Source organism: Triturus cristatus, chromosome 1_1 (assembly GCF_964204655.1).
Source record: "Triturus cristatus chromosome 1_1, aTriCri1.1, whole genome shotgun sequence".
Classification (NCBI taxonomy): domain Eukaryota; kingdom Metazoa; phylum Chordata; class Amphibia; order Caudata; family Salamandridae; genus Triturus; species Triturus cristatus.
The window spans coordinates 94780599-94804818 of NC_140579.1; the positions used below are offsets into that span (position 1 = coordinate 94780599).

The 24220-nt window shown below is 44.4% G+C and overlaps 1 protein-coding gene across 1 annotated transcript in view; it reads right to left on the reverse strand.

Moving 5' to 3' along the window:
* Positions 1-296: 296 nt before the first annotated feature.
* The window catches only part of LOC146869599 (butyrophilin subfamily 3 member A3-like), a 299341-nt gene continuing 275417 nt past the window's right edge, over positions 297-24220 (reverse strand). Inside the window, exon 15 of the mRNA XM_085608183.1 lies at positions 297-1361. Coding sequence (XP_085464309.1) covers positions 844-1361 — 518 coding nt within the window. The 3' untranslated portion in view covers positions 297-843. The remainder of the gene's footprint in view (positions 1362-24220) is intronic.

Sequence of the window (24220 nt, forward strand, 5' to 3'; positions counted from 1 at the left end):
AAAACTTCCATCTCTCTCCAGCAGAAACAGTAATCACTTGCGTTATCGTGGCATTTTTATTGTTGCCTGAAACCTGCTGGGCACACAAGGAAACAGCAGGTGCTTTTAAAACCCAAAGTTATTACTGAACACAGCACCTCTCCCAGGTCATCGTAGGTGTGACTGCACCGGTTGCACTGTCCTAAAGCCGCCCTGAATCTGGGTTGCATACAGGGTTCACATAACAACTGTCTTGCCTCTTAGTTCACTAATAATAGCACTGTCGCCGGCGTGGGGGCAGGAAGGGTTTCTAAGGACATGTTTAAAAACAATCACTTTTAATAAGTGCTCCTCAGCGCAGCACTATATTGTGACATATTAATGTCAAAGCTCCACATGCGAAAGAAATGCACATTTATTAACTCTGCATAGACTTTAATATGTCTTCCATGATGTTTGGTGTATGATGCACATGGAAAACATTTTCTGGGATTATTTTTTAATTGTATAAGGAAAAGAAATATGTAGTGGTCACTTTCACATGAGGCTTCTGGTTGTCATGACAACATGTAGGAGGGTCATTGTGAAGAAGATTCTTTGGAAAGTTGGTGCTTAAACTGGGGATGGACAGGTGAGGTGTGGGCTCTTCACATCGGGGTTGGCGGACATCTATACATTAATAAATCTACAGGAAAGAAACCTTCTTTTCAAGTCACTGGAATTACTACACCCTCCCAAGATACTTACTCCGAAAGGGAGTGCTTTATTATTTGAAAGCATCTCTATTAGTGCTCCTAGTCACATTGTTATCACTGCAGAAGGGGGTGGGAGGGAGGGGTGAGGGGCTGGAGCTCTCTGCAGCTCTCACACCAGCCTCAGCTCCGCTTCTCCCCCGAGCCAGAAGAACGGGAAGAGCCGCTCTGTGAAGGGCGCCCCCGGGAAGGTGTAGAGCAGCTCCATGGAGTCAGCATTGTACAGGGACAGCCGCCCCCCCTCGTAGTCCAGATACACCCCCATCTTCTGGGGTTTCTCACGAGGCCACAAAGAGGTCTCAGAGTAGGTGAGAGCTTTGTAGTTCCATTCACCGTCCCACCTCCGTATAGCCCAGACTCCCTCGGAAGGTGACAATATGAAGGGTCCCTTTCTGTTCACAGACTCTGCTGCGACCCCCACCGCCCACGCATACCCCTCCTGCAGCAGCTGCACCTCCCAGTAATGTCTGCCGGAGGTGAACCCCTCGCTCCCCAGCACAAAGTGGTAGTGGGTGAATCTCTTGGGGGTGTCCGGCACAGGCTGTGCTGTGTCTGTCCGTCTCATACGTCTCTGCCCCTCAGTCAGGAAGAGCCAAGGATTAGCTGTGTCAGGATCCAGAGTCACCATCACTGCAGAGAAGAGATTCATAATTAGAGATTTAATGACACAAAGAAAGGCTGTAATTACTGCTTTCTGTTTTTCATATGATTAATTTACACCACATCTGGAAGGAGCGCTAGAGAGCGCGGCACTAGACTGCTCACTACACTAAAGCGTGCATTTACATAAAGCGCACACTACACCAAACAGGACCACATAGAGAGGACATCCTACTATACACTGCACTGCACAGAATACTACATTACACCACACAGTGCTAGACCACACACTGTGGTACACATGAACACTGCAGCAGATAGGACACTGTAAGAGTCAGTACACTGTACTAGACGTACAGAGTAACAGTAACATAGCGACTAGAGGATATACTATACTGGTCAGTACACTGTATTAAATGGTGCTCAGTAACAGAGCTACTCCAAGGTATGCTGTACTAGTCTTTACACTGCATTAGATGGTACGGAGTCACAGTGCTACTAGAAGGTACACAGAAATAGTCAGTACACTGTATTAGATGGTGCAGAGTAACAGAGCTATTCCAATGCAGACTGTACTAGTCAGTACACTGCAGTAGATGGTACAGAGTAACTGACAGCTACTACAAGGCATACTGTACTGGTCAGTACACTGCATTAGATGTTACAAAATGACAGTGCTACTCCAAGGTACACTGTACCACTCAGTGCACTGTATTAGATAGTGCAGAGTGCCAGAGCTACTCCAAGGTATACTGTACTAGTCAGTACACTGTATTACATGGTACAGAATGACACAGCTATTAGAAGGTATACCATACTAGTTAGTACACTGTATTAGAAGGTACAGAGTAGCATAGCTATTAGAAGGTATACTGTACTGGTCAGTTCATTGTATTAGATGGTGCAGAGTAACAGAGCTACTGCAAGGTATACTGTTGTGGGAATCGAAAATAATTACTCTTAGCATGAGTTGAAGCCATCTTGTTTGCAGCATCCATTTTGTTAGCCTTGTGATTCTTTAGTCATCACTGTTGCCTGCTTTTCTATTCTGCTTGAGTCATCAGCTTTAGTTAACTCCTTCTGTACTGAGCCAAAGCAAGATGTGCTGAGAAAAGGCCTGTAGCTGCTAGAATGTACCTGGCTAAAAATGTAACGGTCTACCATTCCCTACTGATGTAAGCAGTTCTGTTCCCCCTCCCACTTTGCTGACTAAGTGATATCCATCTGCCCATGTTCGTCGGTAGTTATTCCTGTGTATGCTTGTACCTTCTATTTGTAACTACATGCTTACTCTGCAACAAAGGGGGTATATAAGCACCATGGTCTGTGACTTCAATGTATTACCTCCTTCAGCACTTGAGGGTGTTGTATTGACGTAGTCATGAGTGATTAATAAACTTGTTGTTTAAATTCCAGCTTCAGTGCCAATCTCTTCTTTGTTGGTTTAAGGACCCGTGGACAAAGAGAAGGGTGAAACCTGCACCGGTGTGGCCCTAAAAAGGCACATTTCCACAGTTTTGGCGCCAGACTCGTGGGGCTCATCGGAGACGCGGCCGCAAGAACGAGTGGTCTTGACGGAAGAATGGAATCTTGCTGAGGAGATGTCCTGCATGAGGAGACCCTTGTCTTTGCAGACCGAAGCGACTTTTCCGTTTTTCTCGATTTGACACTCCAGGTGGTGGCTGGTCCAGACTGAGACTTCCTTTGGCGCAAGTTTTGCAGTGACCAATAGGTCGACCAAGAGATTGGCAGTTGGAGGTTGGAGACTTTTGTTTGGTAAGGTCGCTGAAGCGGCACTCTTGATTTTGGATTTGCTTGGCCAAGATTCTGGTTTTGTTTGTTTGTTTGTTCATCATTTGCAAAAGATAAAGGCAGGTAATGTGGAGATTTTTCTCTACTTTGATATATCTGGGATAAGTAATATTTTACAAATATGGTAGCATGCCTGCTCCTAGCGCACTCCATAGGTTGTGTTGCGGTCTTGGTGGTACCAAAATGGATTTAGAAAGAAGTCAGCCGTCTCCCCCAGAGGGGACACCTAATAAGCATATGTATATTAAATACAATATTTCTTCCATAATGTATAGTACACTGTGGAACAAATATATGAAAAAGGATCCTGACTTACGATGGCCTGTGAATGGGTCATTTGAATTTAAAAAGATTCAGGATGTAGAGCAGTGTTTGTTTAAGCATAGGAGCCGACAAGATGTTTGATTGTGTATGAATGTGGGAGAAAGAAGTGTAAGAGAGAGTGAGGAAAGAAGAAGCTATAGCAGGAAAAGAACAGCGTAAAACGATATATCAGAAAGCGTTGGAATTGAAAAATAGAGAGATGAAGGAAATAAAAGGTAAAGAAGATAGGGAGCATCGTTTAGAGGTAACTGGCCAGTACCCTATTAGGCGCCCTATTTATCCCATACTTAATAGACCTCAGGATGATTCCATCTTGTTAGATAGACCTCCACCCCCGCATAAATTCCCTAGTGCCCCTGAGAATGAGGGTTCTGATGAGGGGCATTTGTCTTCAGAAGAAAAAGATGAAGATAAGCAAGATGGGCGGAAGACTCGCGCTACTTTGACTACTGAAGGCAAGGCCACTCTTCGATCCGCTGCTCGTAAAGCAGCTCGTGGGAGTGCCTCTGCTCCAGAACTCGTAGCAATGGTTCAGCAGCGGAAATATTTAGAGCAGTTATATTTTGTAGAGACATTTACTTGGGAAGTAATACTCAGTTTTAGAAAGCATTCTGATGATCTAGAACCCTCTGAAATAAATTCCGATTATAAACAATTAAGTGAATGCACCTTTCTTCCTTCACAGGTGCCTGATATAATTAGGCGAGTGGTTAAATTGCGCACTGACACGTTCCGTCTGCAAGAGGAGAAAAAAGCAGCTGGTAAAGCTACAACTGAACAAACAGTTCAGACTCCTGAGCGACAAGAGGGAGCTATGGGGACAGATAAAGATACTAGTGATACTGTAGTCACTATGAAACCAATGCGTGAAGCAGCACCTCGGTATGTTCCCCCAAAGGGAGCAGGAACAAATGACGATAAAGATTCAGATAATGCAAAAGGATATTTTGTTTATAATTGGGTCTACACTCCTTGGAGTGGAGCAGATGTTATGGCTCTTAAGGCTGCTTTGTCCGATCCGCGGAAAAATCCTGCCGCTTTTTAGGAAGAAGTGGAAGGAGCTATTAGCTCCTGTACTATGACTCTGCCAGATATTAACATGTTTTTTGGACTTATTGTGCCCCCTGATATATGGAGATCAATTTGGAAGGTAGATGATAATGTAGCCTATGGTGATACTTTGGTGCATTTCGAGGAAATAGATGTGGTTAGAGAGCCTGCGCAGAAACCATGACAGGAGATATTAGATCTTCCCAAAGCTATTGGGACTCATTTGAAAACTCTTATATCCCCTAAGAAAATAGATTGGACTACAATAGCGTCTTGTAAACAGAAAGCGGATGAGTCAGTTTCTGATTTCTTTACGCAATTTGAAGAGACATTCCATGACTTTAGTGGGCAGTCATTGACAGATGACACGGGTAAGTATCTGTTTGTCAACAACTTTGTCGCCAACATGTTGCCAGAAATAGCTAGTCGCCTAAAGGCCAGCGAGACTTCATGGAGTACTTCTTCACCAGTCTCCTTTTTGACTATGGCCCAGTATTATGAGGCTTCAGGAATTGGAAGCAAAAGGCAAGGAGGATAAAAAGGTTAAGGATTTAAAAACGAAAGTTATAGTGGCTCAAGTCCATGGTCCACCATTTAGAGGAGGTGGACGTGCGATGTATCGCCCTATTGTAGCCCCTTTCCCTCAGCAACTTTGTCTTCTGATCAGTGTGCTTATTGTAAAGAGATTGGACATTGGCGTTCTGAGTGCCCCCTTTTGCGAGGTCAGCAGTATCAGTGGGGTAGAGGAAGTATGAGAGGCCGCCCAGGGAACTCAGGAAATAGGAGAGGCATGGATAATCGTACCAGATTTGAGGCAGTTAAGCACAACCCAAATTCTTCTAATACCTTTGATAGACGAAACCAATATCAAAAGTCAGATTATTCGGTTGAAGGTCTCAAGGATTCTGATTATGCATAGGAAAGCCTAGGATGGGGTAAGGAACTGGTTGAGGTCCCAGTAGATCAGAAGGGTCCCTATGTTGATGCAAACGTTTTGGGTCCTACTGATTGGTTTCTGGATGATACAGGGGCTACTCGTAGTGCTCTGTCTAAACAATTGGTTACTAGGGCTCCGCTGTCTGGCACAATGATAACATCAATAGGGTTCGATGGGACACCTACACTTAGCCCACTGTCACAGCAACTTGCATTTAGTCTTGATAAATTTACTGTAGCATGTCCATTTCTGCTTTTCCCTAACACGCCAGATAACATTGTGGGTATTGATATGCTTAAACATTTTCGTGCTCCAATACGTTGTTCTCCAGAGGGTGTGCGTGTTATCTTAAATGATAACTATCCAATGGGTGAGAGGTCTTGTCTCATTAAAGAGCATGTTGCTCTGGCATCGTTACCTAGTACCTTGTGGGCTACATTAGATACCGATGTGGGACACATGGTTATTCCACCAGTATATATTCAAGTGAAGGAAGGTGCTTCGTTGTCTTGACTGCCCCAATATAAAATATCTCGGGAAGGCGAAGAAGCATTAATTCACATTGTTCAGGATTTGATCATGGTGGGGGTTGTGGAAGAAGTCCCTTACAATACATGTAATAGTCCAATTCTTCCTATTTTGAAAAAAGATACTGACACTATAATTTACAGATTCATCATTGACTTACGAGAGGTCAACAAAATCGTAGTGCCCCAATATCCGATAGTTTCTGACATCACGACACTTTTTACTATGGTTCCTCCTACTGCTACTACATTTAGTGTGATCGATTTGAAGAATGCATTCTTCTCAATACCTATTCATCCTGACAGCCGTTATTTGTTCGGCTTCACTTTGAATAATAAATCATTCAGATTTTGTAGAGCTCCACAGGGGTATACAGAAAGTCCTAGCATTTAGAGTCAGGCATTGAAAAGGCAGCTTCATTCTTTCCCTGTACCGAAAGGGGTGGCTCTTATTCAATATGTCGATGACATCTTGTTGGCTGCTGATACCCCTGAACAGTGTGAAGAAGGTACACTGTTATTGCTATCATTCCTTGCCTCTCATCATCACAAAGTCTCTCGGAAGAAATTGCAATATTGTAGACAGCAGGTTATCTATTTAGGTCACCTCCTGTCTAAGGAGGGAAGTGCACTCACACCAGATCGCATTCAAGCTATTTTAGACACGCCTGTGCCCTGTACTCAGAAAGATGTTTGTGCACTGATTGGCCTTACTTCTTTCTGTAGGCAGTGGATCCCTAGCTTTTCTCACATTGTTAAACCCTTGTTGGCCCTTTTGACTAAAGACACTCCGATGCCCCTCCCATGGACTACTGAATGCCAGAATGCTTTTCAACGGTTACGTCAAGCTCTTTGTTCTGCACCAGTATTAGGAACTCCAGACTACACTAAGGCCTTTACACTCTATGTACGCGAGAGGGACGGTTGCTCTCTCTAACTTTTAGTACAGACACATGGTGATAAGCAGCGTCCTTATGCATATTTCTCAGCTGTCCTTGATCCAGTTGCTCGTGCGTTGCCTGGGCGTTTTCAAGCGGTGGCGCCAATGGCTGTGTCCATACGTCAGAGTGAGGGAATAGTCTTGTCACATCGTCTGCTTGTGCTAGTACCCCATTCAGTTGATGCTTTGTTAACTCAAACGAAAACACAGCATTTGACTAGTGCCCGTTTGACAGGCTATGAATTGACACTTTTAGCCCCTCATATCACACTGAAAAGATGTTTGACTCTGAATCCTGCTACTTTATTGCCATTTCCAACTACTCAGTCTCAGTCACAAGAGTTGCGTGATTGTATATCCCTTACTGAAGAACAAACAAAGGGTTGTGTTGACCTACAAGATACACCTCTTTCTAACGTTGATGGGGAACTCTGGGTTGATGGGTCCTGCTTGTAGTTGCCTGATGGTACGACGTCTGCTGCTTATGCAATTACAACACTTCAGACAGTAGTTGAGACAGCTCACATCCCACAGAAGACAGCTCAAGCAGCCGAGTTGATAGCACTGACAAGAGAATGTGAGCTTAGTACAGATTTGCTTGTTAACATTTACACCGATAGCCGATACGCCTTTGGAGTGGCTCATGATTTTGGGCAACTCTGGAAGGAAGGAGGCTTTCTTACTTCACATGGGACGCAAATAGTGCATCGGTAATTAGTACACAATCTCCTTACTGCTTTGACATATCCTAAGAAATTGGCAATTGTTAAGTGAAGTGCACACAAGAAAGTGACTGATAAAATAGGAAAAGGAAATGCCTTTGTAGATTACACAGCTTGCGAGTCTCCAATGCAACGGAGTACCACATCTATGTATGTAGTTAAGTCACAGGCTGAACGTTGGTCTAAGGAGGGAACATTGGATGATGAGGGCTGTTGGAGGAATAAAGAAATGATACAATGGAAGTTACCCACAACCTATTTACATCCTATGATTCACATGGCACATGGGCCGGCACATGTTGGAGCATCCTCAATGGCAAAGCAACTTATGCAAGTCTGGGATCATCCGGATATTGCCGGCACAGCTAAAAAGATAGTCCAGTCTTGTCTGATCTGTCTCCAATATAATCCTGGAAAGGGAACACAAACTCCAGCAGGAGGGTTTGCAGTACCAACTGCACCATTTGAGGTCCAGCAAATGGATTATATCCAGCTTGGATGCTGTAATAATCTGACGTATGTCTTGGTAGTGGTTTGTGCCTTTAGTAAATGGGTGGAGGCATACGCCACGAAAGATAATACAGCTCTTACTACAGCAAAGGTGCTCCCAAAGGAGTTCTTTCCCTGATTTGGTATTTGTCGAGTTTTGTGGAGTGACAACGGACCTCATTTCATTGGGAAAATTGTTGATTACCTCATGAAAGGGTTAGGAATTAAGCAGAAGTTTCATGCTGCTTCTCACCCACAATCAGCAGGGCAAGTGGAACGTTACAATTCTACCCTAAAACTAAATTGGCCAAGCTACAGGCTTCCACATATTTGAAAATGGCCTGATGCACTGCCCTTAGCATTGCTATCTATTAGATCAGTACCACATACACGATCTGGCCTCACACCGTATGAGGTGGTTTTTGGAAGGCCAATGAATATTTGGGGGATTCCTAAGCCACGCCCTATACATGATGTACCCTATGTATTGATGAACGACTATTTGTCTCAGTTGATTGACAGTTTGTCTTCTATTTATCAACAGGTTCAGGAAACTCTTCCAGACAGGTCGCAGGGTGAGGGCCATGGTCTACGGCCTGGCGATTTCGTGCTGACGAAGTCCTTTCAGTGGACCAGCTCCTTGGAGCCTCGTTGGCGTGGCCCTGAGCAGGTGCTCTTGGCTACCAGGACTGCAGTTCAAGTGACCATCCGGAAGAACTGGATCCACGCCACACATTGCTGGAGAGTGCTGCAGGACTTAGTGAGCCCAGCTGTGTTGGCAGATCGCTGCGATATCCTGGACACCGAGAAAGGACAAGTTACGACACCTGAAGGACCTGAAGAAGTCTTCCCGGACCACACGATCCCTGGTACATCTCGATATCAGCTGCGACCCCAGAAGAAAGACACTTCGTTGCTGAAAAGTACTGTTTGAGCCACTGTCCTGGGTAGTGAAAGACTGAGTTACAAAGGGGGGTAATCTTTTAGTGGCTACTCGTCTCAACGTCAATGAAGAAACCAACGTCTGCCCAGGACCTTAGGGCACCATCCGATTTGTCGTCTGACATGAGATGAACATGCCTAAGGAAAAGAGACAAACTGCTGCAAGAGTTTGTGATCAAAATAGTATGTTCACTATTGGACTCACTTCTATTTTTGTTATCATCGCTACAATAACATGCGTTGTAGAGGGAGTAGTTCCTGCTCAAAAACTACTGACTGCTACTACTCCTGTCCCCATTGAACACCACCATTTCACTCTTCCTTATCATGAGCAGAAGCACAGAATGTCCTATCTCAACAATACGTTCATTCAAATATTACATCACACCCACAATGCTACGAACATTATCAACTGTTGGGGGTGTGAAATGATGCCAGCTCATCAGAAAAAGGGAGGAACGCCTTTCATTCCTTTTCCGTTTTCACACAATGGCTTCTGTAAAGCCTGGTTTGCATTGTTGTGGGCTTCTGAAGTTGCTAATATTACCTTTGCTGATGTAGGAAGACTAAACACTCAGTTAAACAAAGCTTGTTACCCTGATGAGGAAGGAGATCCACAAGCTAAAGGAACTGTATGGGAAATGGAGGAGTATCGTTGAGGAAATTCCTCTGTGCGCTATGTTTTCCCTAACACTCGAACAATCAAGGGTAATGGACCTCCTGTTATAGCTGTTACTAGAGCTCGAGCAGACCTTTGTGTAAGCAGTATTGGCAGTATCCCTGTGGGGAAAAGTGACTGTACTATAACATTGAACCTTACCGGAATAAACAATAGTAGTTTTTTGTCCTCACATAACACCTATTTCATTTGTGGAAGTAAGGGGTTATTACCATCTACATATTGGTTGGTCAGGTAGCTGCTATGTTTCCTTTTTGCTACCACCTGTGTTCTTGGCACCTGCATCCTACCACAAAGACTATAAACTGTATAATGACATTTCCAAGAGTCGATTTAAAAGGACAATAAATCATGATGAGGTGGATCAAACTGATACTGCATTGCAACAGTACATTGATTTTAATTTGGGACTATTCTTCTTTGTTGGTGCAGCCTTAAACAGCAGAAAAATAAGGCGCTTGACACGTGTTGTAGAGGCTGTAACCAATCAGACAGCCATGGCATTTGGAAATATCACAGAAGAACTACAAATTGTGAGAATTGTGGCGCTCCAAAATAGGATGGTCCTTGACGTCATCCTGGCCGACCGTGGTGGAGCATGCTGCATCATTGGGAGCAGCTGCTGTGTGTATATCCCTGACCACGCCCCTTCAGTTTTTGAAGCAATTGCTAAGATGCACAAGATAGCCACTGAAATCCATCAGGATTCAGGGACATGGACTTTGACTGGATGGCTATGGACTATGTTTACTGTATGGCGCTGGAAAATATTGTCAGCCCTATGTATATTTTTTGTGATTCTTTTCACCTGTTGCCTATGTATTCAATGTGGCCCGATGCTCTGTTGCCTTTGTATTTCTACCTGTGCCTCATGTATACCAACTAAACAAAATGTCAAGAATGTAAATGCCCGCCTAGCAATGGACCAGGAAATTAATGAACTCATGAGAATAGATGTACAGGATATCTTTCATGCCGCTTCTAAGTCGTAGAGATGTCTTCAGCCAATGCTAAAAGGGCCATCTGTGGGAATCGAAAATAATTGCTGTTAGCATGAGCTGAAGCTATCTTGTTTGCAGCATCCATTTTGTTAGCCTTGTGATTCTTCCATCATCACTGTTGCCTGCTTTTCTATTCTGCTTGAGTCATCACCTTTAGTTAACTCCTTCTGTACTGACCCAAAGCAAGATGTGCTGAGAAAAGGTCTGTAGCTTCTAGAATGCACCTGGCAAAAAATGTAACTGTCTACCATTCCCTACTGATGTAAGTAGTTCTGTTTCCCCTCCCACTTTGCTGACTAAGTGATATCCATCTGCCCATGTTTGTCGGTAGTTATTCCTGTCTATGCTTGTACCTTCTATTTGTAACTACATGCTTACTCTGTAACAAAGGGGGTATATAAATACCATGGTCTGTGACTTCTGCAGCACTTGAGGGTTTTGTATTGACGTAGTCCCACTCATGAGTGATTAATAAACTTGTTGTTTGAATTCCAGCTTCAGTGCCATTTCTACACTAGTCAGTACACTGGATTAGATGGTGCAGAGTGACAGAGCTACTTCAATGTATATTGTACTAGTCAGTACACTGTATTAGATGGCACAGAAAAACGGTGCTACTCCAAGGAATACTGTATTATTCAGTACACTGTATAAAGATGGTATAGAATGACAGAGCTACTCCAAACTATACTGTACTAGTCAGCACACTATGTTATATGGTGCAGAATATCAGAGCTACACTAATGTACTTTACTAGTCAGTACACGGTATTAGATGGTACAAAGTAGTAGAGCTAATAAAAGCAATACTGTACTGCTTAGTACACTGCATTAGATGGTAGGAAGTAACTGACAGCTACTCCAAGGCATACTGTAGTAGTCAGTTCACTATATTAGATGGTACAGAGTGACAGAGTAATTAGAAGGTATACTGCACTAGTCAGTACACTGTATTAGAAGATTTAGTGTAACAGGGCTACTAGAAGGTTTACTATACTAGTCAGTACACTGTATTACAAAGTACAGAGTAACCGACTGCTACTCCAAGGTCAGTATACTGTATTATATTGTACAGAGTGACATAGCAACTAGAAGGTGTACTGTACTAGTTAGTAACTGAATTAGAGGGTACATAGTGGCAGAGCTACTAGAAAGTATACTGTACTGGTCAGTACACTAAATAGGATGGTCCGGAGTGACTGAGCTTTTCCACAGTATACTGTACTACTCAGAACACTGTATTAGATGGTACTGAGCAAATGAGTTGCTCCAAGTTATATTGTACAAGTCAGTACACTGTATTAGATATTACAGAGTGACAGAGCCACTCCAAAGCATACTGTACGAGTCGGTAAACTGCATTAAATATTACAGTGACAGAGATGCTCTAAGGTATACTGTAACAGTCAGTACACTGTGTTAGATGGTACAGAGTAACCGATAGCTATTCCAAGGTATACAATACTAGTCAGTACACTGTATTATGTGGGACGTAGTGACAGAGCTACTAGGAGGTATACTGTACTAGTCAGTACACTGCATTAGATGGTCCCGAGCGACATGATCTAGGCAAGCATAATAATGTCAATATCATATATAATGTCAATATAAGACAACATCGATGTACACTAGGACAACTGTATGAACAATACTGAGGATGTCGGTAAAAATGATATCAATGACTGCCACAATATTTGTAGAAATTCTAATTAATTATATTCTTGCTGTCGGATTCAACCAAGTTGACTACCCTCAACCCCGAGTCAGTACGCAACCCATGCCTATCAATTGGAGGGTCACAGGTGGGGTATCACTTAGCCCAAAGATTAACACACATCCAAAAAAAACCCTGATCGATCCCATAGTCTGACAGTTACACCACAAACAGGTCTTAGGAAATTGGCCCCAATAAAACACGTTTGGCCAGAGGTGGCGTTCCCTGAAAATACCACAAAGCTGGATGCCACATGTAGTTAGGAACACTCAGCCAATCAGAACACACCACACGTAGTGATCAAGCACTCCCCACACTGGACATCTGGACACATACACACTGGCCCACACTACCTCCTCCTGAGGTCGAAAGCCATCTGTGTCCCCTTATCAGATGACTATGCTTGTTATTTACAAGTGAGATGTTTTTCTAAGTATGCAGAATTGTTTTATTGTACCTCAGGAGATTTATATGATATAGGGCCTAAACATTTGTACAGCAAGAGTCTTTCTGCAGATGCAACTGTGTCGATATTCTCCCGGCATCTGTATTTATGTAAAGTAACTTTTATTTTAATTTTATTTTTTATAGTTAAATTTGTAGGGCGCAACAGCTACCCAAAAAGGGTTTCCCGGCGCCTGGACGGCTGCGAACGGAATGGTGAAAAACAGAAAGGAGGATTACTGGCTAAACAGCCAGGTCTTTATGGATCTACGGAAGCAAGTATAGTTGGTTTCTTTGCGGATGACAGAAGGGAGAGCATTCCAGAGGGTGGGACCGAGATAAGAAAAGGACTTGCCCCCCATCCTGGCGAGTTTGAAGCGAAGAACCGTAAATTTCTCAAGAGTTGAAGAACGGAGATGACGCGTGGAGATGTAGGGGCTAACAAGAGCATGTAGGTAGGGTGGTGCTGAACCCCACTTTATCTTGAACATAAAGCTCAAAGCTTTGCACTTTATGCGGTTCTCCACTCTAAGCCAGTGAAGATCGTGGAGGTAGCCAGAGATGTGTGAAATTCTGGGAACTCTGCAAAGAAGTCTAACTGCAGAGTTCTGAACTAACTGCAGTTTACGGGTTACGGCCTTGTTGGCACCTAACAGCAGGACATTACCGTAGTCCAGTCTTGAGGTTATAAGGGCATGGACCACTGTTTTTTGCGTAGCAGTAGATAACATCCAAATGATTTTACGCAGCCATCTCAGGATGGTAAAACATGTGGCTGTGACCTTAACGGCTTGTTGATGCCAGGACAGAGAGTCATCAATGTAGATGCCCAAATTCCGAACATGGTTAGAAGGTCGCGGGAGGGCACCCATCTCGGTAGGCCAATGAAGTGGGCCCCAGAGATCCTTATCCTTGCCCAGGATTAAGACCTCAGTTTTATCACCATTGAGTTTCAAATGGTGTTGGTTTATCCATGAAGCGATGCTCCTAAGGCCTAGTTGTAAGCCAGAAGTTGAGTTAGGGTCAGTGGAAGAGAAAGAAAAGATGATCTGAGAGTCGTCTGCATAGGAAAAAAGAGTCAGGCCAGCTTGTTCAGCAATATCTGCTAAAGGCCTGACATAGAGATTAAAGAGCAGAGGACTGAGTATGGAGCCCTGGGGTACCCCATGGGGGGATGAATGAGTATTGGAGCGGTTAGTGGCTGAAAAGATCTGAAAAGTACGATCGTTCAGAAAGGAGATAATCCAATCCAGGGCAGAACCACATATGCCCAAGGATCTCAGAGTTTTGATAAGTGTGGGGTGCGAGATAGTGTCGAACGCTGCGCTGAGGTCAAGCAAAACCAGCGCCACAGTCTCTCCACTGTCAAGAAAATGACGAAGCTTCTCTGTGACTCCTAACAGAGTGGTTTCTGTGGAGAAATTGGACCTAAACCCGGATTGGGAAGGATGAAGAATTTTATTCAGTTCGACAAACTGGGAAAAATGGGAGTGAATATGACTCTCCAGAATCTTGGAGAAGATTGGCAGGAGGGAAATGGGACGGTAATTAGAGAGAATGACGGGGTCGGCAGCTGTTTTTTTCAAAAGAGGAGTCACCAAAGCATGTTTCCAGTGAGCTGGAACTACAGACTCACGAAGAGAGGAATTTAAAACGTTCAAGATGACATGCATATGGGGGAGGTCCAGTTGTTTGAGTATAGAGGGAGGTAGAGGGTCGTTAGGAGAGCCAGACTTTACTTTGTTTAAAATGAGAGTTAAAGAATCCATGTTGAGAAGCAGCCAGGTTTCAAGGAGGGGGGCCGTGGTGGCATGCACAACAGGAAATTCAACAAGAGACTGTTCATTCATGCTGGGGAGAAGAGCCTTCTGAATCTTCTCTATTTTTTGTTTAAAGAAGTGAGCAAGGTCTTCACACTGGCAATTGTTCAAGGGTGGAGGAGTAGCTAGGGTCTCAGATCCAGCAAGCTTTTTAACTAAGCTAAAAAGTGTCTTGGAACAATTAGCTGCAGAAGTGGTAGAGTTAGAGACGAAGAGAGCCTTAGTGGATTTGCATAGGTTATGGTAATGCTTTTTTGACTTTATATATGCTATTTTTAGTTCTGGCGCATTGTCTCTCCTCCATTTTCATTCAAGAGATTTGCATTTAGTTTTTTCAGTTTTTAGAGTATCATTGAAGCAAGGGACCGGGGGACGGTGATTAGTAAATTTTTTCTGTAAAGGGGGAAGGCAGGAATCGATAGCAGTGGAGAGCCAACTGTGTACATTTTTGGAAAATGAGTCTACATCAGAATCACATAAAGGAGTGTTCGAACATAAGGCGTGGTTGAAAGCGTTTCGGTCAAATTTTTTCCAGTCTCTTTTTGATGTCTTTAGGGAGTGAAACAGAGAAGTAGAGGTAGGGGGAATCGAGATATTGAATCTAGATAAAACATGGTCGGCCCAATGGATGGGCAATGCAGGATCGCAGTGAAGACCAGGAAGGTTGAAAAAAATGGAGTCGAGGAGGTGGCCGGCTTTATGTGTGGGTCCCGAATTACGTAGGAAGATGTTCATAGCAGCAAGATCTGAGATAAAGTTGCTACACGTGGAGTTAGAAAGAATGTCCAAATGTAAATTAAAGTCGCCAAGCAGCGAAAAATTATTAGAATTCATAATCAAAGGGGTAAGGTGGTCCGGTAGGGATGTGGCCCAGGGATTAGGCGGGCCAGGAGGGCGATAAATGAGGAGGCCAGAGAATGTGAAATGGGGGTTAAGTGTTAACTTAAATAAAGCTGCTTCACAATATGGAATATCCACCATGCCAAATTTACATTGAAAATTGTTGTTGTAAATGATAGCAATGCCGCCACCAGAGGACGTAGTTCGGTCTTTCCTAATGATAACATAATTAGGTGGTAAAGCTGCTACGACATCTGGACCCGAGCTCTCATGGAGCCAGGTCTCCGTAAGAAATAGAGCATCCGGTTTGACGTCATGAAGGAGGTCAAAAATGTCCAGTTTGTGTTTGGGGAGTGAACGACAGTTTACACTGAGGAATGTAAAAACTTTAGCAGGGGGAGAAATCGCGCAAGTGTTTGTTCTATTTCCTGATGATGTGTGTAGATTTGAATAGGGGTTGGCGAGGGAGAAATTACAACCGGTGCAGATATCTTTAGCACAATTAGTAACCAGGGAACGGGTACAGTCAGGTGTTATTTTAGGGCGGAGAGCTAAAAGTTGCTCTGAAGTGAAAGTACGTTTTCTAAGGGGATTTAAGGAAATGGGACCAGGGTTTGTGGCCCCTGGCCCCGGTCGGGCATGGACGGGCGCAGACGGGCTTGCCTTTGTTCGTGTGTTGCCAAACTCCTCTTGTCTTTTCATTCCTTTAAGGTAAATTCATATCCAAGCAACAGTACAGGACGACAAGGCTACTCCAAGGTATACCGTACTAATCAGCACGCTATATTACATGGTAATGAGTAACTGAGTAACTGTGGTATACTGTGGTACTCAGTACAGTAGTCTGTACACTGTATTATTTGGTACTGAGTGACAGAGCTACTCCAAAGTATACTGTAAAAATCAGTACACTATATTAGTTTGTACATAATGACAGAGCTATTAGGAGGTATACTATACTAGCCAGTACACTTTATTAGATGGAATAGAGCTTCAGAGCTACAAGAAGGTAAGGCTGGGCAGTGTTTGTGGAGTTCAGAGAACTTCGCTGTGCTGCACAGAGTTCCAAAAGCAGTGGAGTACGTTAGTTTGCGCTGTTCGCATTGATTTTTAGCAGTGGGTGTTTGACCCACGCTGGAAAACAGCACAAGCAGCAGAGGGTGCGGATTCTTTCTTCCATGCGAGTAGATGTTCTACTCGAGTGACAGGTTCCTCAACGCGAACGGATGGTTTCTCAGAATGAGCGGTCGTGACTGCACGCATTGAGAAATCTAACTAGGAGGTGGTCTAGTGTTGGATTTTTCTCACTTGTGCTTGCCAACTTAATATTGACAAGCAAGGAAAAAACTTCACTCCGCGGGAGTGCACTACATGAGATGGCATGGAGTGCCAAAGCTACTTAAAGGGACACTGTACTAGTCAGTACAGTGTATTAGATGTAACTGAGTGATAGAGCTACTAGAAGGTATACTGTACTTGTTAGTACACCGTATGAGATAGTACAGAGTAATTGATAGCTACTCCAAGGTATACCATACTAGTCAGAACACTGTATTAGATGGTACAGAGTGACAGATCTACACCAAGGTATGCTGTACTTGCCGATACACTGTATTAGATGCTGCACAGGGGCAGCACTACACCTGGGTATGCTGTACAAGTCTGTACACTGCATTAGACAGTACAGAATGACAGAGCTATTAGAAATTATACTGTACTAATCAGTACACTGTATTAGAAGGAATAGATTGCAAGAGCTACCAGAAGGTATAGTGTAATAGTCAGTACACTTTATTAGATGTAACCAAGCTACCTATAGTATTGTACCTGACATGACCCACAGACCTGGGTCTTCTTGTCATTTACCCACATTGTCAATGTGTTTCACTGCCTTAGGACAGGCCCCTCACTGCCACAAGTCTGGTGCAACTTTCCCATGAGTAGAGCTGGAATTGTGCAGGCCTATTGCACTATTAACACATGTACTGTGCAGATAGTTGGTGAGTACAGCCGTGAAGTCCATCACTGGATCACCAGTTGTGTCACATTAAGCAACCAGACAGTATGTACAATAGTATGTTGATGTCAACCCTGTGACAGTGCCACAAATGGCCAAATAGGTATCCTTTGCTGGCAGGACTTTGCCCAAGCCCTCAATCAGATGTAGTACTATTTTACATTGAGTTGTCCATATGAACACTCATTTCCAGATTGTGAGTACACAGTGTCACACATGCCAGACCTTCCACGGTGACCCATGTTTTAGGATGTATTACATTTAGTGGTAACAGTTATGTTTTGAACTGCATGGGTAGAGTCACACGTCTGGAGCTTGACAGTGTCTGTACAGTCATGCACATGTACATGCACTAGCTGTCATGTGCTTCCAATGGTATGTAGTGGTACATCTTGATTACATTCACAGTGCATGTGTTATGGCCCTGGCCTACATGATGTAAGCAGGCTGGCATAGTCAGTAGAGGACCTGACCTGAGATGGGTGTAGTCATCAGATGACTAGTCTGATGTGGTATCATGTCAGTGCGTATGTTCATTATGGGAGTCTACAAATTTGGGGTGTTGACAATTTATTCATGGTCATGCTAGATGTCTACAACTCCTTGATCAGCTACACAGTCGTGCATGTCTACTCAGTCTCTTCATCTATTGCATAGATACAGGTAAAAGCCCATCAGAATCAGGGAATATGGAAAGCCATTGCCCGTAAAGTGTGGTCCCTGGCGGTCTATCGCCGTCGCAGTATCCACAGTAGGAAGAGGTGGGAGGACCTGAGATGTTGGACCTGTAATATTGTGGAGGTCCAGCTTGGACAGTTCTGCCCACGTGGTAGGGCGTGCACCAGATACTGACTCTCCTAATGGCCCTTGTCCTGGCAGTGGCGTACCCAGCGCTTGATTGGCAGTTTAGGGCCCAACAGCAGCTAGGACAGGGGGAGTATTGTGCTGTCTATTCTGAATCATGACTAACCATCTTTTCATTGCTACAGGTAACTGCGACCACATCAACCTGGAAGTTGACTAATGACAAACCAATTTGAAGAGTAATTACATGTGTAGGTCTGGTTGGCACATGTAACATATCCATGTTGTGCTATACTGTCTACAAGTGTTTGGTACAAGATCTATGGGTCTACATAGTTTGAAGTCTGTATCCTTCACAGTTTTGTTGGCCAATGTGTCAAGGACTTTTGTGAATGGTGATTTGCATTCAGGTAATGTGTAACCACAGAAATGGGTGTGTGGACATGGATGGGTCACAAATACCGAAATACAGTGTTCATTGTAATAACTCAGTACCAAATGATGAGGCTATAACATACATGGTCGGTGTATTTATAGTACTGTCTCACAATGTACTGTTCAATGACGGAGTGTGAGTAAACATTTAGGTGGCATGCACATGTGGAATAGTGGAGGTTCATTAAGTGGCTGTTGAAATGCAGCGGGTTGTGAAATGCTGACATGTTGGAGTGATATGTGAGTGTGTACACTCAGTAATACATTGGTATATGTGTATGATAGACAAGTATAGGTGCTGTGATGTCCCTTCCCTATTGACTACAAGTGTAACCTTCTCTTCATGGACAGGAAATTCCCTGAGTCTCATACACTTTACCTGTTGTAATGGCTTCCCTAGGCCTAGGTGGTTTCATGTCATAAGGATATATGTGAGGACATCTCACCCAACTTTCAGTTGTGACAGAGGGCAAAAAAAGAAGTTTTAGTTGGGTCGTGTGAACAGCGTAGAATGGGCATTTCCATGACACATCCTTCTTGGTAGTATACATATTGCAGGAAGATAGCTATATCAGGTGTCCATCAGTATGTCATGAGGTGTCTCTAGGAACATGACCAGTTGCTGTAGCAGGGCCTTGTGTAGAATGGGTAGGGATGCATTATACATGGCCATGCTAGTTGATATCACCTGGTAATTATAGTATATTAAAAGGGTCTACGTATATAGGGTGATGTCATTTCCTGCTATGTACATGATGGAGTGGAAGGTAACTCATGCAATTGTGGCAGACTGTGGTTCCGACATTATTGCGTGCAACTGTTGAGAACTCATGTTGAATTCATGCATTTGCTAATGCTGATGTCATTGACAACTTAGCCATCCTAGTAGGTGGTGTGATACCTGCACATTTGTTGTGTTATTTGTAATGAGCTGTTCCTCCTGTGTGTCTATGACCAAACTCATATGTCATTTCAGCATCAACCCGGGCAAGCGGAGGAAACAGGGACCAGGTTGTTGGGGAAGCTGCTGGTCAAAGTGGGTCCGGTCGTGACAGTGATACAAATGGACCCAGTTGCCAACAGGATGAGGGTAGTGGCACAGAGGACCCAGACTCAACATCACCAACAACAAAGTTGAACTCCAGTGGCCACTGTTATGGTAGTGAACCCCTGCCATCCTGGTGCAATGCCATCATGGTCTGCTACCCTGTCCATCTTTGCCCTCCCTGCTGCTCCCAATCCCAGTTGTGTTGGCCCTCTCCCCTCAAAGGGCAGCTATCTCCTTAGCTTCAGGCACTTCACCCCCTGCCTCTGTCCCAACAGCTGCCCTGAGTGAGGAGGCAATCGACATCCTGACACAGATCTCTGTTGGGCAGACTGCACTGCTGAATACCATCCAGGGTCTGGGCAGTCAGCGGAATCAGATGGTTACCTACCTGGAAGGGATTCACAGTGGTATGTCTGCCCTACAGAGATTTCTGGCTCTTTACAGATGGAAGCCTTACACCCACCCCAGCCTTCTGCCTCACATCCTTTCTCTTCCCCATCCGCATCCAAAAACCTTATTCCCCTGTCTGTCCCAAGCATACACACGCCTTTGTATACACCCACCCAAACAGACCATTGCGACACACACAGACACATCCTAAACATCTTTAAAACACATCCACACATCACACACCCTCAACCTACACCCCCACTGACCCCACCAGCATTGGCCCTGGGAGCACTGCAACACTATCTGACACATCACCCCCTGATCCATCCGCCCCCCACACCCAGACAGTCACCGCACACCAGAACCCACACACCAATCAACATCACCCATCAGTGCAGATAGCACACCTGCACCCACACACCCATCAACACCACCCACCACCAGTGCAGACAGTAGACCTACACCAACACGCCCACCATCATCACAAACACAACTGACACACCCACAAACACATCCATCTTATTCCCCAAACCCTGCACACCCTCTACATACACACACATCACCTACACAACACATGCCTGCACCAACAACAGAGCCACCTTCACAAAACACATCCACTCCCTCTACCTCCCAACCAGAACCCACTTCTAACTATCCCAAAGCCTCTATTCATGACCAATACTTCCTTTCCCCTTGGACTTTGCGCTGTTGGACTCCTCCCTCTCCCCAACCCAGGCCCCCTTTTTTCATATCAATACCCATCCCTTCAACATCAAGAACTATCCTCTCAAATCCAAAACCAAAGTTAGAAAAAGACAAAGCCCCCTCCTAAAACCAAAAGAACCATTCCCAAAAGCAAAGCAACCCCTTTCAAGGCACAGACCATCCCTCCCAAGTCCAAGCCCCCCCTCCTCCGAATTGAGATCTATGAGGTGCCTGGCATGCCCGCTACATGCCCTTCATGAGGAGATTCCCCTGGCAGTGTTATGTAGGCAGGTTTGGTGGCAAATCAATTAGTCAACTGTCCCCACCAGCACCCATGTGGACTGGCCAACAGCCTGATTTATGAAAAACAATGTTATTTACACAGAATAAAGCACATCATTTTGTAGGAAACACAAGCCCAGCCACTTTTCCAGATATCATTGGGATGTTACTATGTACTTTGTAATGTGTGACTACAGTTTTGGCTCTTACATCAAGTTTGCTGTGCAATTAACACCGGTTTGTAAATCCTGTAAATGGGACCGGTGATGGTATACCACAGCAGAAGGCTAACTCTTCCATGGATGGACAAGGTGGATGACATGGAATTAGGTAGGATGTCATATGGTGAGTTATTCTACTTCTTTTGGACAATATTGACCTCATTTGTCTTGAAGATCTCGCAAATATGTAGGTTGCATATGTGTTTGATGTGTTGAAGTAACAAACTTGAGTCACTACACAATGAGTGAATTAGTAGGCCAAATGCTGTATGATTTGTAACAGGGATATGTCCACATATGTATGAGGGACTTTCACCTAAATCATCTTCTTATGTTACACAATCAGTTTGTGCTGTGTTTGCTTAGTCATCTTGCATTTCCACATTTCCCTGATTTGCATGGCTGTTGGTTATGATAATGTTGGTTGTTGATATGCTATAGTCCACCGCTACTGTGAACATGAAGATTTGGAGTCCTGTGCAGTGTTGACTGTGGCCCAGGCCCTCAGGCTGTGGAGTGAGTATCATGATGTATGGGCACCTTTTGTTCTGACAGAACCTCTTTATGACATCTCTTTCTTCTATGGTTTGAATGTCTGAGAATGGCAGGTACACTGGAGTCTAACGTCTTCTCACTGTCCCATCCTATCTATATGTGGAGTACACCCATTTGGACTAAGGTCACAGTGTCTCTAGTAACATCTGTGAGGAGAAAGCCAAAATTCTCATTTGAACAAACTGGACTGGATTTATCATTACACATCCATCCACATAATTTCTAGTTGACATCAATGTTTAACATTTGAGATTCATTCTGGACTCCACATGTGTGAATTTCAGGGATGTACACATTGCCCATACTCCAATTGCATCATATACACCGACCTGTCCTATATATCGATATGAACACCTCATTTCAATCATCGCTGGGGTCAATTTCACAGCAATCATGAGGACATGAGCAGGAATGCTCTACAATATACGGTGGGCGGCAAACTACGCTCCGCCAGCGAAGTTTGCAGAGTTTTGCACTTCGCAAATCCGTTTGGTAGGACTGCACAAGCACGCATGCACAGTTCTCGCAAGATGTACGTCTGACGTAGGGGTTTGCGGGAGAGAGACCACGGCGAGGAGGAGGACGGCAGCCCGGAGACACCACAGCAGAGGTAACTGTTATTTCTTTTTAAATTTACATTTTCTTATTTATATTTTTGATTAGGGGGGGTGGGTGGAGTGGAGTTCCACAAAGTTTTTTCCCCAACTCCATGGAACTCCACATAGTGGCACTATGCCAGCTTCGCCCAGGGTTACAATGTAGGGCCAGATTAGGATGGCAGGCAGACTTTAGTCCGCCCTCCACCCTATCGGTGCTGGGACAAGCTGCCAGGGGTGTGGCGGTCCCGCACCACCAATTAGGATGCGACCACCACCCTGGCAGTCGTATCCCGCATCTTTGACATTGCGGCATCGCCACTATGAAAAGGCATGTACAGCCAGGCATCATAATATGGATGGCGGTGCCTTCCAGGCACCGCCACTATATTGTGCCCGAGTTCTGCCTGGTCGGCAATCATGACGATTGCAACCGGCGGAAAAGCGGCGGATGGCGGTACCCCCCCTGGCGGTGGCAATCTGCCCGCCATCATGATGGGGCCCATCGTTTCTAAACTGGTAGTTTCACAGCATTCGTTTACAACTGTTGGGAATACCAAAAGAATAAATAAATTGTAAAAAAGACTGCAGTTAATCTATGGATGTAATCCAGTAACGTTTATTCCGGAATAAGCACGGTGCCACACAGCAAGGGTGAAGCAATAGAATGGCGTACAAACCGCTCCCCCAGGCATATATTCCCCGGACACATTTTCAAACCTCATATAGTCCCCAACCCCCTGAGGCAGCAGTTTCCCACCCGTTGATGCCTCATATGAAAAAGCATCATACAAAGCAGCATAGCAAAAGCTTGCTAAAGCGATAAGGATGACACGAGCGCGAGAAAAGTCACTCATGTCACCCCAACAACTAAAAAATGGCACAATCAGAAAAATGCACATGTAACAACAGCCTCTGTAGACATGTCCCAACATACTCATAGTGATGATAATGCTGTTTTTTGTTTCTTTACCATCACCCCCCCTAACCCAACCCTCCTTACAAACCCAACCCCGGGGAACCCTCCCAATCTTAGAAGGCATAAGAATGCCTTATGGGCTTGCTATTGGGGGAATATTGGTAAATAAACAAAGATCAATTAACACATTTCCAGGCAGCTGCATCTACAGATTCCTTGCTATGACCTCCTGACTGACCGATATCCTCCGCTTATAATTTAGTAAGTTCCATCTTCTTGTTTATTGTATCAATTAATGCGTCAACATCCTCAACTGAACGATAATGCTGTAGAAAAAATGATGTCTACTCATATTTCAAACACCAAAATGGCTGTTGCCTGATGTCATTAATCGGACATTCAGAATCGACTACCACCGGCTGAAGTAGACCACGCGGTAGGCAATGGCATCCACAGCGGACCCAGCCTTTGGATAACATTGGTGCATATGACGGTCGCAGTTCAATGGCTGTGTCTGTGTATGCAGAAGACCGCCTATGTGGCGTACATGTATGTTGTGCTGTGAAAAACTATTCACTTGCCTACTGATACAGCTGTGATCAACACCTCCTCCACTTTAGCTGTTGTTTGCCATCTCTGGCAGCAATCATGGCATGCACTCCAAGAGTGAGGGGCCC